The sequence below is a fragment of the Pomacea canaliculata genome, linkage group LG2 (genome assembly GCF_003073045.1).
Source record: "Pomacea canaliculata isolate SZHN2017 linkage group LG2, ASM307304v1, whole genome shotgun sequence".
In the NCBI taxonomy this organism is placed as follows: Eukaryota; Metazoa; Mollusca; class Gastropoda; order Architaenioglossa; family Ampullariidae; genus Pomacea; species Pomacea canaliculata.
Genome location: NC_037591.1, coordinates 44,931,961 through 44,944,645, shown reverse-complemented (window position 1 = coordinate 44,944,645; position 12,685 = coordinate 44,931,961). Strand labels below are relative to the sequence as shown.

General features: G+C 39.1%; 1 protein-coding gene across 3 annotated transcripts in view; it reads left to right on the top strand.

Moving 5' to 3' along the window:
* LOC112556879 (transcription factor CP2-like) overlaps positions 1–12,685 on the top strand; it is a 55,082-nt gene that overhangs the window by 30,471 nt on the left and 11,926 nt on the right. For all 3 annotated transcript variants that reach the window (XM_025226290.1, XM_025226291.1, XM_025226293.1), the window contains 6 exons: positions 839–1,031; positions 1,538–1,631; positions 5,065–5,155; positions 8,131–8,180; positions 10,921–11,063; positions 11,598–11,649. In XM_025226290.1, coding sequence (XP_025082075.1) covers positions 839–1,031; positions 1,538–1,631; positions 5,065–5,155; positions 8,131–8,180; positions 10,921–11,063; positions 11,598–11,649 — 623 coding nt within the window. The remainder of the gene's footprint in view (positions 1–838; positions 1,032–1,537; positions 1,632–5,064; positions 5,156–8,130; positions 8,181–10,920; positions 11,064–11,597; positions 11,650–12,685) is intronic.

Here is a 12,685-nt window from a genome sequence, read left to right as displayed (position 1 = left end):
CTTTGACTAAGCATGCCTAGATCATGCTAATAAGTGTGTGAGTGAGTGTGACTGATGCAAGCCTTGTTACCTGGGATGTTCGGTGCAAGAGAGTATATGTGTAACGAGATTGCTGGATCTTTCTAGATAACTTCTGTACAGTGTATATAAGCCCTGAGTGAGTTTGAGCATTAGGGCAGTCGCAGTCAAAGGTGGAGACAGCAGAGAGTTGTGGAAGCTATTGTGTGCGTGTCGCCAATAACTTAATTGTTGTGCCAGGCGTGTGTTGCCTTTAGTCAGCAAGTGTCGCTGTGGTCAGAGTTGTGAAATGCATTGCTGTTGAAGTAGCAAGAGTTGCTACTAAGATAGTCTCAGTGTGTGTCGCTGATTGTGTATCCAGAGTGCCACTGATTTGCCAGTATGTATAACACGTGGACATTGTTGTGCAAACTGTCATTGTCAGTGGCTTGCTTCGGGTCCTAAATCTGTGTCATCAAGGCTTGCATCAGTCACACTTGCTCACCTACTTACTAGAATGATCTAGGCGCTCTTAGTCAAACCCGCCCGTGCTGTCAACGTCAGGTCAGGCAAGGCTAGATACTGCATCAAAGCGCTGACAGCACCAGGCAACACCTCACAAAGACCGAAACCACATTTAATTCGAAACACTGAGCTTGTCTTAAAAGTTATGGGTGTGTGTACATATATATATATGATCATGGAGAGTATATTAATAGTGTAAGGGGTGTGAAAACAGTATGTGTGATTGTGTTGTGATAGTAATTCATTACATCTGTAGTGTGTGATTATATTGTGTTGGTGGTAATTGGTAATGCATTATATCTTCTTTGTTTATCAGATGTGGGTCTGTATCTTCACCAGCTTTATCACCAAGCCCATCCCAGACCCCGACTCCATCTGTGACTAGACAACATGCATCCACCCCTCACACCCCACAGCATCAGCAACACACTCAGACGCGACATCAGCAGCAACATTTGCCTCTTACTGGTGCCTGTTCCTCAGCTCATGACTCTGACTCATTAAATGGAGTGAGTAGAGCAGGATCATTTTGTGGCTTTTGCAGTATAAGGATGGACAAACTCTTTGAAGTGTAGGGCAGAATCAATTAGTAATCAGTAACAGTGGTGTAAGTAGACCAGTATCAAATTAATGGCAGACTCAGTTGGGACAAAGGCCACCATTGAGCAGAAGGAAGTGACAGGAACAATTATCAACTGCACCCCCTTTACAAAGAGACTGATGGTAATGGCAATACCAAGGAACATGGTAGTGTTGGAACTTGGTGACTGGGATGCCAAGATTGTACTGCTGCATAAGCACTTTTTTAAAACATATTCAAGATCTGTTATGGAAGAGGAATTATTGTTTTTTATGCATTGTTTCCTTCATTCAGATAGTTTTGTAGTCACAGTACATCCGAAGTATAGGTTAAAAGATAAGAGTGTTTTGGTCATGTCAGATACAGATAGTTGTTTCAAGAGAACTGATCTAATAGATGATTACCTGTAAAAAATGGGAGTAAATATATTTGCAGCCCCTGTCTGCAGAGGCAACAGCAACAGAAGTTCAGAAATGGCTTGTTTATCAGAGGTTTTCTAATTATACGCGTATTTTTCAACATTTTTCAGGTAGGGAAAGCGCTTTTATCTCTTTTTTAGTCTCTTCATCTCTCTCTCTCTCCTTTTTCTCTTATTCTCTCTCCCTGCTTCTGATGGTAGTTGTTACTGTGATAATAGTTGTTACTTTGCATCTTGTGTGCAGCTGCTATCAGTCCTATTGTCCCATTGATGTTATTATCTTGATAAAATCACCTTGATGAAATAGGAGCCAAAAGACCAAGCCTAGTCCTATGCTTTCAGCCAGAACCAAGAAAGATGTTTTGTGAAACGTGAATACAGCGTTACTTTTGGAGGAGAGTAGGGTGGTTTATTGCTGATGTAATAATAGATGTAATAATAATGGCATACTTGTATAGAGAGCTATGCAGATACTGTGACATGTGCCAATCAATACCAGATGCTCATTTTATGCGCAAAATACCTAAAATATCCATATCACCTGGCTCCTTAAAGGCAGTTCATTAACAGCACACAATTCCATGCCCACTCTGCACTACCCTGTGATCAGTTGATCGTATCCAAAGCTTGCTCCCCTCTGTTCAATAGAATCAACCTATGACATCCTACCATGACTCTAAAAAGGTTCTGCTGGTCTGCCTAACATATTGTGCAAAAATGGGTCAAGACCTGCATTACCTTAAATCACGAACTACTTTGGTTCAGATATGTAATTCATGTTGGAATAATGAACCCTGTTGGCCGAAATGGAGAGGAAGATTAAGGCAGGTTTCCAAAATAAAATACTTCTGCAGACTGCTCCAAATCTCCTACAGGGAACAGAAAACCAACAAATTTGTTCACAGTCCATTTGCCTCCCATATCTACATAAATCACAAAACAAAATGATTTGACATTCACAAAAATGGTTACTAGGAACCCTTGGCTAGGAAATGAAAGATCTGCTATATAATTCCCTGCGTGCACATACAGTGCCTTGTCACCTCTACCAAGGTCTGTTTGGAAATATTCAGCAGGGCTTCTGCTAAGGCTAAATTCTTTGGGGTCCCAGGGACCCCTTCCTCAGATTTCTAAGGGGTCCCAGGCTAACTCTAAGGGGTCCCTTTACTAAGTTGAGAAAAAAAACCCCAACACATCAGCTACTTAGTTCAACTGTCTTTTAGGCACACAAAGCACTGTAATGTCTAGTCAGAAACGGCGAGATTTTTGTGCCATGAAGTCTGTGCAAGCATCTGTGATGAGCTTATGCTCACTGTACTTGGGGTGCTCACTTTCTTTCCGTTTCGAGACGATGATTTTAATCACGCTGTCAAGGACATCTTGGAACTAGATGGAACTGTTCCCGGTAAGGGGGAAAAAAAAAAACAGTGCAAGGGAAGTAACTCTCACCTTGTAGCAGACGACAACAATAGGTTGGGCTACGATGTCATACACTACAGTTACCCAATTTTATATCTGTTCTTCGCCCAAATTTGAAGGGGTCCCCTGGGACCCCATTGACGAAAATTGAAGGGGTCCTCCGAACTTTTAATGCGTACTGTACGCAATTTTTTGCGTAAGCAGAAGCCCTGATTCAGCAGTGTTTAAACTCTTAAGTTGTGTGGTGAACTCTTTGGAATATTCTAGTCACCCGCACGGGCATCAAATAATTATATACATCCTGTCAAGGTACCAGGCACACATACACCGCAATATCCCTGGTCTTTGACAGTCGTGACCATGTTTCCCATTGCAGAGAAGCATGACAGAAAATTTAACTGAGTCTTAAAAAGATATTTTGTAATAAACCTGATATAGAAAAGTTGATGCTCCAGATTCTGTGCTTGGTTAATAAAACCTCAAATAATTATACCTTGTCTGAAACCAACCAGTATTTTAACTGTACCTCTGATAATAACTCACATTTCTTTGGATGGTAAAAACTGCCTGACTCATGACAAGAAGCCACTTTTATCAGAATTTATCTTTTCTTTTATCATAGTTTCCTTTAGTACTTGTTACTCCTCGAGGAGCATAGTGCAGCAACACCATCTTGCCAGCGGACCCAGTTTTGGGCAGCCCCCCTTAGTTGGGCCCATGTGGTTCTGAAGTCCTTAGCCTAGCTTTCTACTGTTCTTTACAAGTCTGCGTTGGTCTCCCAACTCTCCTCTTCCCCTAAGAATTCCAGTTAAGTGCCTGCTTGACAAAAGTGTCAGCTGGTTTGCGCAGTGTGTGTCCTATCTAGCCCTATTTGCGCTTTTTGATGTCTTGGCTAGTGGCATTCTGGTAGGTTCTTTTCCACAGGCTGGTGTATGATCTTTTCAGGCATCTTATTCCCAGAATATTGCGTAGGCATCAGTTGGTCTGGAGCTGGTTGTTGATGGTGTTTACCACTCTCAGGTTTCAGAACCATACAGTAGGACTGCCTTCACAGTGGTATTGAATACACAAGACTTACTGTGGAAGGATAATGCTTGGGAGTAGACTGTTGAAAGCATGCCTGGCCTTGTTGATGTGGCTTTTGATGTCATCGTCCTTGTTGACAATGCTCCCCAGATACGCGAAGCGGTCTGTTACCAGGATGTTCTCTCCTTGAAGTTGGATTGGGAGTTCCTGCTTGTTGTTGATTCTCATCACTTCGGTCTTCTTTCTGTTGACCATTAAGCCAGTCTTCTCTGCTTCCTCTGCTAGCTTATTCAGTTTGGTTTGTGTATGCTGTTGCCGATGAGATAGGAGACCAAGTCCAGGTCCTCTAGCTGTTTGGTGAAGGTCCACTGCATACTGGTAGTGTTATCATGCACATAATTCAGGCTATGGCCATTGTTCTTTTAAAATAATTTATGTTAATGTAATCCTACTTATTAGGAGCCACCCCACCCCATCCTGATCATCGTAGTAAAAGAACAATCATTTTTTATTTTATGCTCTTAAAAATAGTTTGTACAATGGCAATGCAGATAATGCATATTTACATATGAAGTTTTTACTTCAGTCACTGTATGTGAAGCCTATGTTTAGGACTTCTCACTTAGCCAGATTCTATGTAAGTTTAAGTTGGCACATTAACAAACATAATGAAAGCTCCGTTGATGTCATTTAGATTGTTTAATCACTTCCTCTGTAGAGCTGACGGTGACCTAGAACCTCATTGCACTGGCTACTGGCAGTTGATGCATTTAAAGCAAGAGAAAAAGAAATGGGAAAAATTCACCAGCACTTGTGAAATATTTTGGCTGAGAAATCATTGCAGAATCACCTTGCATGTTATTTACCTGCATATCGCAGGCATGTGATTGTGTATATTAAAACTGCTATTTGACTGTACAGATTATGCTTGAAGTTAAATGTTCTATTAAAAACAAGCATTATTAAGCATTATTAGAGTTAATGATGCAAGGTCTCATTAAACTTCCTGAAAATAGTTGATTTGATTTTATGGTAGTCAGGATAATCTTACTGTCATGTCCTTAACATATCTGCATTGGTGTTTTTCCCCCCCTTTCAGGTGCAGATTTACTGCGGTTAAACAGAGATGATCTGATCCAAATATGTGGTCTAGCTGATGGCATACGATTAAATAATGCATTACAGTCCAAGTAAGTGGTCTTGCCAATGGCATACAATTAAATAATGCATTAAGGCCAGACACCGGTCGAAAAATTGTCAAAAATTTTTCATTTTGGCCATTTTCAGATTACTTCATACTGTCAAAGTTCATATTTTGTTCTATTCACTCGCCAAGTGGTTTTTCATAGAATAATCTAGAAATATGTCTATTTTGTCAATGAAAACATCTACTTCTATCCTATTTACTTTTCCCGAGCGCAGAATTAGCGAGAATAGAGAATGTTTGAGACATAGCAACACACCTCGCCACGTGGGCAACTGTGTCACATCGTATATCGGTCGAAAGGTCAGGACATGAATTTTCAAACAAAGGCCGAGTCAAAACCCTTAGAAGGCCCCAAGCTATGATACAAGCTCTTTTCTAGACGACACAAAGGGTCGGAAACTTCCTTATATGGACGCATGCGTAACATACTTTGCATATAGCCAATCAGAATTCACTAATGCCGACCTAGACGGGGTCATAGGGCACACGAACACGCTTCGGCTGTGCTCGGGTATCCCACAAGGCAACTGTCATGGCCTCCGGATGTATAAACAAATGGCGACAGCAAGTCAAAGCTAGTTCAGTGATATTTTCTTTTCTAAGACATTAACGTTGATATTAAATGTTTATTGTGACTGTCAGACGCTCATTTCTTCTCACAATACCACGTGCAAAAAAATAAAAACCACGTGGACATTCTTAGACCGTCGTAGCAGCTAAAAAAAGTAACTTAGTGAACTGAATTCGGCTGTCGAAATCACCATCAGTCATGTGGTAAGCGAGCTGAAAATAAAGCGAAGTTTTCATTTCTGCTGCAAATCTCGGTAGTAATCAGGACTAGATGCGAACATTTACACATTTGAGTCAACTTGCAATGCTAGTTATTTATGTACTTTGTCAGGAATGTAGGGAAACAGAGCTTACATCATTTGCACAGATAACAAAGGTTGGGTGGGGGTTGGATTGTCTTACTCCAACCAAATGTAACAAACAGAATGTGAAGACAATTATGTATAGCATTCCTAACAAACAATGAAAACTGCTATCTAGTCAAGTTTGAAGCCATTCAGTGTCTAGAGAGCACATCATTGTCAGCCCTAAAAGGCCAGACAGCTATAGTGCTTTTCCAGAAATCTTTGACAGAAAATAAGATACCCCCTAGCACAAAAATCAACCATCTTTAATCCATGTGACTACAGAGGTAATTCATAAAATAATCCTAGCATACAGAGGAACAGAACATGAGCAGCTGCTTAAATTCTGGTGCACCAGTGATGTATCTCTAGATTTCATGAATAGGTTATTCTATTCCTATTTGCCCCAGTGGAGCATAGGGCTGCAAGAATTGGTTATACTCCCCTATAAGCTTTTGAAATAATTTCTTTAATTGATGTTCATCCCATCACCCTGCAACTGAAGGCTAAGAAAGATGAGAGTGTTTCTACTAATGCTGCTACTTCAGTAGATGCTCGCAAAAATTGGAAGCAATATGCGACATCATCACTAAATGTTAGATAGCAAAAGACCAAAGATGGCAAAAACCATGAAGCTAGTGGACACTGAACTTCTATATAACTGACTAACCTATAACTGTGTTGCTCAATGTTTGCAAACACCATTGTTTTTATTACTGTGTACTTCTCTGAAGCCTGGTCAGCAGTTGGGTACACAACACAACCATGTTGACTTTTCTAAAAGTGAATAAAATAATTAATTTTATTAGTAATGTTAAAGTTATATGTAGTAACACATTGAAAGATGGTTATATTTTTCATTCAGCAGGTAAATTACATGAAAGGCTTAGATAAAACAAAGTTACTAAGCTTGATATTTCTGCTCGCGCTTTTTCCGTTCATTGTTTTTGTTACAGTTTGTTTACTTAAAATCCCCATAACTTTATATTGACATGTGATACAGGCCTAAAATTTGAATGAAGTTTTCTTCATACATATGTAAACATTTCAGTGAGAGCTTTTTAAAAAATATTTAGTGGTTTAGTAGTTACTAAGCTTTCACTTTGTTTTCTTTCGCCTTTTCAGTTTCTTGTTTTAGTAAGCTTGTTTAGTTCAAAAGCTTATAACTTTATATTGGCATGTGATACAGGCCTAAAATTGGGTTGAAGTTTTCTTTATTCATATTTAAACATTTCTATGAGAGCTTTAAAAAAAATATTGAGTAGTTTAGAAGTTACTAAGTTTTCAGTTTTACTTTCCGCGATTTCTCAGTTCCTTGTTTTGGTTAGAGACTGTTTACTTCAAAAGCTAACTCCTTCTTTTTGACAAGAGATATAGATCTGCAATTTGGTTGAGCTTTTCTTCATATAAATTTAAACATTTCTATGATAGATTTTTAAAAATTACTTAGTAGTTTGGTAGTTATACCGTTTTAAATCAAAATTTCTTAAAATTTAACACACTTTTTTACAAAAAAAAATTATAAAAAAAAAACTAAGAGGAATTCGCAAATTCTTTATCATAGAAATGTAGATCTGTTTTTTAGGTAACTATTTCAAAAAGAATTTTGAGTCTACTCACAAAATTGAAGAAGTTTTTAGCTTTTAAAATTGTTTGTTTTGGATTGTTTCCATGGCAACCGATAGCGCGACGAGTGCAGTAAAACCATTTTTTGAAACTTCATTCAAGGGCTAAATAGCTGATACAAAAAAATCCGCGCTATCCCGTGAAACAAAAAAAATTTTTTTTCGACCGGTGTCTAACCTTAAATCAAATCAAACTTCATTGTCCAAGACAGAAAATTTTCTTTTGCTCACAAGCCCAACCACATAAACATCATATGAGCACAACAAAAGTAATATGAGCATAACATAATACAGTCCAAGTAAGTGGTCTTGCAGATGGCATACAATTATCTCTATTGCCATTGTTAAATAATATGTTGTTTGGTGTTGAGCTGATTTTGTGCAGGGTCTTGTAATGCAGACCATATTTTTGTTTTCAGGTCAGTACGACCTCGGCTCACAATCTATATCTGCCAAGAACCAGAATCAGGTCAGTTATTTTGCAGAACAGAAGCCATTAGCTGTTTACTGTTCAGTGTGTGTGTGTGTCCTTGATATTTATGCAAATGAACATCATCAGATTTTAAGTAAATTTGTGTGTGACCTTGATATCAAATCTTAGCTCCATAAGGTCATCTCACTTTCAGGCAAGATGTTTCCATTAGTCATCACATTTTGGCCATTTTTCAAATATATCAGCATACCTGAAACTGCCTTTCAGATTTGTATTTCGGAAGTAGAGCCACAGTGAAAACTTGGTATGTACATAAAAAGTTCCATTTATAAATACAAGTAAACTTTTTTATCCTAACATGAATACATATTATCCAGAATCAGTAAAATCTCAAAAAACACAGTAATTCAGCTGATTTTGACAACAAAGCCGACAGAAAACGGGGAGCATCAACCCACATAGTCTATCACATTTTGCTCTCTATACCACAAAGAACTTAAATTTAAAAAAGACTGGATGTCCTGTTGTACAAACTAATAATAGCACCATGTGACTTCTTAAACAAGACAAACCACTGTCTAAGGCTTGCCAGTGCAACTGCAATAAGTTAAACAAATTTGTATGTGTGACCTCAACATCAGATCTTAAGCAAATTTGTGTGGAGTGCTCCTTTTATTTACAGGAAGTTGTGCTTTGTCTAGCTTGCACCAGATCATCTTTTAATGTTAATTTTACCCATTGCTGGTGGCTCCAAGCTAAAAAGTCTGCTTCACAGAATAAGTTTGAACAGCATCATTTAGAGAGAGAATGACAACTTCTTTATTTGGGTTGGCTGCTGATCCTACCGATGTTGGGGAAGGGAGATGAGGGAAAATCAAATTTTCAATATACATGATTACAGTGAAAAGATATCCTAATGCCCCAACTTGATTGAAACAGTTCACAGCAAACCATGCAATACAATTTGCTGAATTTGTGTGCCAAATAGTTTGAAATTTAAGATGCCAAAGAGTTTTTAGAATCCCAGCTGCTCCTTTATGTGCCTTTGCTGTGAAGTCATCTAAAGCAGAAGAAAATACACCTCATGTTGACAAAATTATTTCTTTTATTTGTATTAACTATTTCCAGCTTTGGACCACCACAAAACCACCTTTTCCTAGCAACATGACCTCCACTCCTAAAGATAACCACATTAGATTCATTGTTTACTACTAGGTTCAAGTGTTTTGATGTTCTGTACAAAATAATCAACTAGTTTTGTAGATCAAACACTGTATGAGAAAATAAGGCAACATTGACATCAAGTAAAAGGAGAAACTTTAATTATGGATTAGCTCTTAGCAGAATACCATGTAGACCCTGCGCTCAGGTTTGGTTTAACTCATTAATAAAATAGAATAAAACAGGTCTACATATTTCCCATTTAACCCCAAGGACATTCAGAGTATGCTGTCAGGTTGGTCAAATGCTTTATTAAAACTAATAAATGCTGCGTATAACTTTGTGTGACGCTGGAGTTAATGGACCTATGACTAGACTCATTAGCTAGGTCCCTATCTGTTCTATCATTGAAGTTGCACAACTTATCAGTTTGTTCATCTCCTCTTAAATTCTGATTACCCGTTCTTAAGGTTTCCAAATACAATGAAAAGATGATTACCAGAAATTTTAATTATGTCTAAAATGCAGTTTTTAAGCATTGAAAAAGGCAACGTAAATATCAATATTCTTGTAATGGGGAGATTCAACAGGAGTGTAAACACTAGCACAATCACATCTGTATCAGTTTGTCGTAACTCTTTAGATTTAAGAAATTTTATGTCCTGATAATTGTTTTCTTTTGATTTTTGGTTTGTTTGTGGCCTTTTGGGACTTCACCGCTCCTTTTTACACTTGACTCACTCTTTTACATATTGTTCATTTCTTGTGTTGACTTTTTAAAGAATGTTATGGTTATGTCACTTGAAGTTTTTTCCCTGAACGTTTTAAGTTAAGATTACTTTTTGTTGCTGTGATATAGCCCTAGTTGCTGGCTTGGCATTAAACACAAACATTCATGGACTTGCTCAAGTCTGGATTTGTACAGGAATGCACATATATGTCAGCCATATGTGGTGCATCGCTATAATTGAGCAGGTTATCAGATTGTTCACTGAGATTATGGGCTGGGCAAGTGTCACTTCTTTGATTCCTTACCAGTTTACCATGCTTTTGGAGTAACCTGACCTGTCTTGTGACTGGAAAAATTACTTTGCTTTCCTAGCTTGTTTGCAGGATTCTTTGGAATACTTCCATTACTAGTATTCATAGAATGAGTAACACACCAGATATCAGGCAAAAGGAACTGTGTTCTTGTGTGTTCTACTAGTCACTGCTTTCATTCTGACTGGTCTGGGTAGCTCATTTCGGTAGGACTACCCACCTAGTGTTGAACAAGGTGCACAGTCTTTATCAACAGAGGGATTTTCCCTAACATCATTGTGGAATGCCTCACTGACAATAGAAGCTGTCTTGAGGGGATAGTGTGAGGCTTTACCAGACCTGCATAATTCGAGAGAGACAGTGTGACTGACTGGGTGAGCATCTGAGGGAGAGATGGGGCAGTGTCTCCATTTCCTCCTCCCCCCTCCCCGATAATATATCCTTCCCTTGCTAGTATCATGTAAGTGTACACAGACTGTTTTGGTATGTATCAGGCAGTTTAGTGGATTTTGTATTGGTGTCTATGTTGCTTACATGGACATTTTTCCCACAGTGTCTATGGACTTTATTGCAGTGTACCATGCAGTATACATGGATTGTGTTGGAGTTGACGAACTTAAGAGCAAACTAGCCTGTCTCTTTGGTATCCAGTCCCATCAGATTGGAGACATTTTTATGCAAGGGCCATCAGGCATCCACATTATGGTCACAGATGAAGTAAGAACATTTGTTGAGTGTAAAATATATTATAAATTATATAAGACTGGATAACCCAACCACAGTATAAAATCTCTTTTAGTTTGCTGTATGCAGTATTTGTGAATCATTTCTTAAAATAGGCTGTATTTTAAGCCTTGTATCTTGCAAGGAGAAAATGGTTATTAGCTCAGATTTTATCAATTGATATCTTGGAATAAACTATACCCATTCAGATCTATACTTTTTGTTTGTGGGGTGGGGGATGGAAGGGGGGCTTACTTATGAATAGGACCCCACTTTAAGATATTACCTTTCTGTGTCTGTGACAGCTAGTCTTTTAAATAGACCAACAAGTGCCTTTGAAGGTGGGAGGCATTTTAAAGTTGACAGTTGTACAAATGTTCCATCTTGGCCGCTAGGTGCTCATTGGGTCTGTAAAAAGAATCACTGTAGGACCTCCAGGAGCTGAGAGTCCATTATCATCTGTTTTGATATTTAAATCAAGTTTGCATTCTAGCCAGATGCCAGACATCGCAGTTCTTTGTGTTGCAGGTTTTGCAAAATACTCAAGACCAGTCACGCTTTGTCGTCGAAGGGGTAAGAGGTGAGTCACCTGTTTTTGTTGTTTTTTTCCTTAGGTGATTCTTTTAGTTACACATTTGCATAGGTGCACACAATTTTGTCTGCAACCGTCTGGTGGCACAAGACTGTCAGGATTACAGTGAGGGTTGGCTGTCCTGGGTTCTGCTCTCATCTCGGGCACACTGTTCTTTCTCTGCATGTGGCATCTGTTTACAGGGCTGGTTGCCTTGCTGTGATATAGCCTTAGTTGCTGGCTCAGTGTAAAGCACCGATTCTTCTCTCTTTCCCATGCATCTCTTCCTGTCTGTTTCTCTTTTTGTCTCATGCGCGGCATCGTGGCATAAAACCAACACTCAACTGTTAAGGGAACTTTAAAGAGTGCGGATCTGGCTGCCAGTAGGATTTTGGATTGGCTAGTGTCACAACTCTACAGCTGTGTTTGGACTACCATCAAAAACACCAACAAAAATATGAATTTAAGAAATAAATATAATACAGTCAAAAACTCGCTACTATGCCACCTACCAGGACCGAGCAAAAGTGGCATAGTAGCGAGAGTGGCATAATAACGAGGGTTCGTATTTGCTCAAGTTACCCGTCAGTCCAAATCTCTCAAGAATCGTCTGCTGGCGCTAGCTGTCTCCTCTCATTTTCCCCCTCACCTCTTCATCCTCCACCCTACCAACCACATCCGCGCACCTGCAGCCTGTCGCTAGTCGACCCCCTGCCGCTTTCCCTCTGTCACGGGGCTGTCACCCGGCCAGCAACCACCCCCGATCGCCAGCCTCCACCCTCCCTGTGTGCGTGCTATGTTCCATCCCACCTAACTGCGATGACCCACACTATATAATATATAATAATCGAGCACTGCGCGGAATTTCACAACTCGTGCCTTTTAATAATCACACAATAGTGGCATAGTAGCGAGAGTAGATGGTGGCATAGTCAATTTATTTTGCATTGAATTTTGTCGGGACCGAGCAAAAGTGGTATAATACTGAGAGTGGCAAAGTAGCGAGGTGGCATAGTAGCGAGATTTGACTGTATTAGAAAAAATA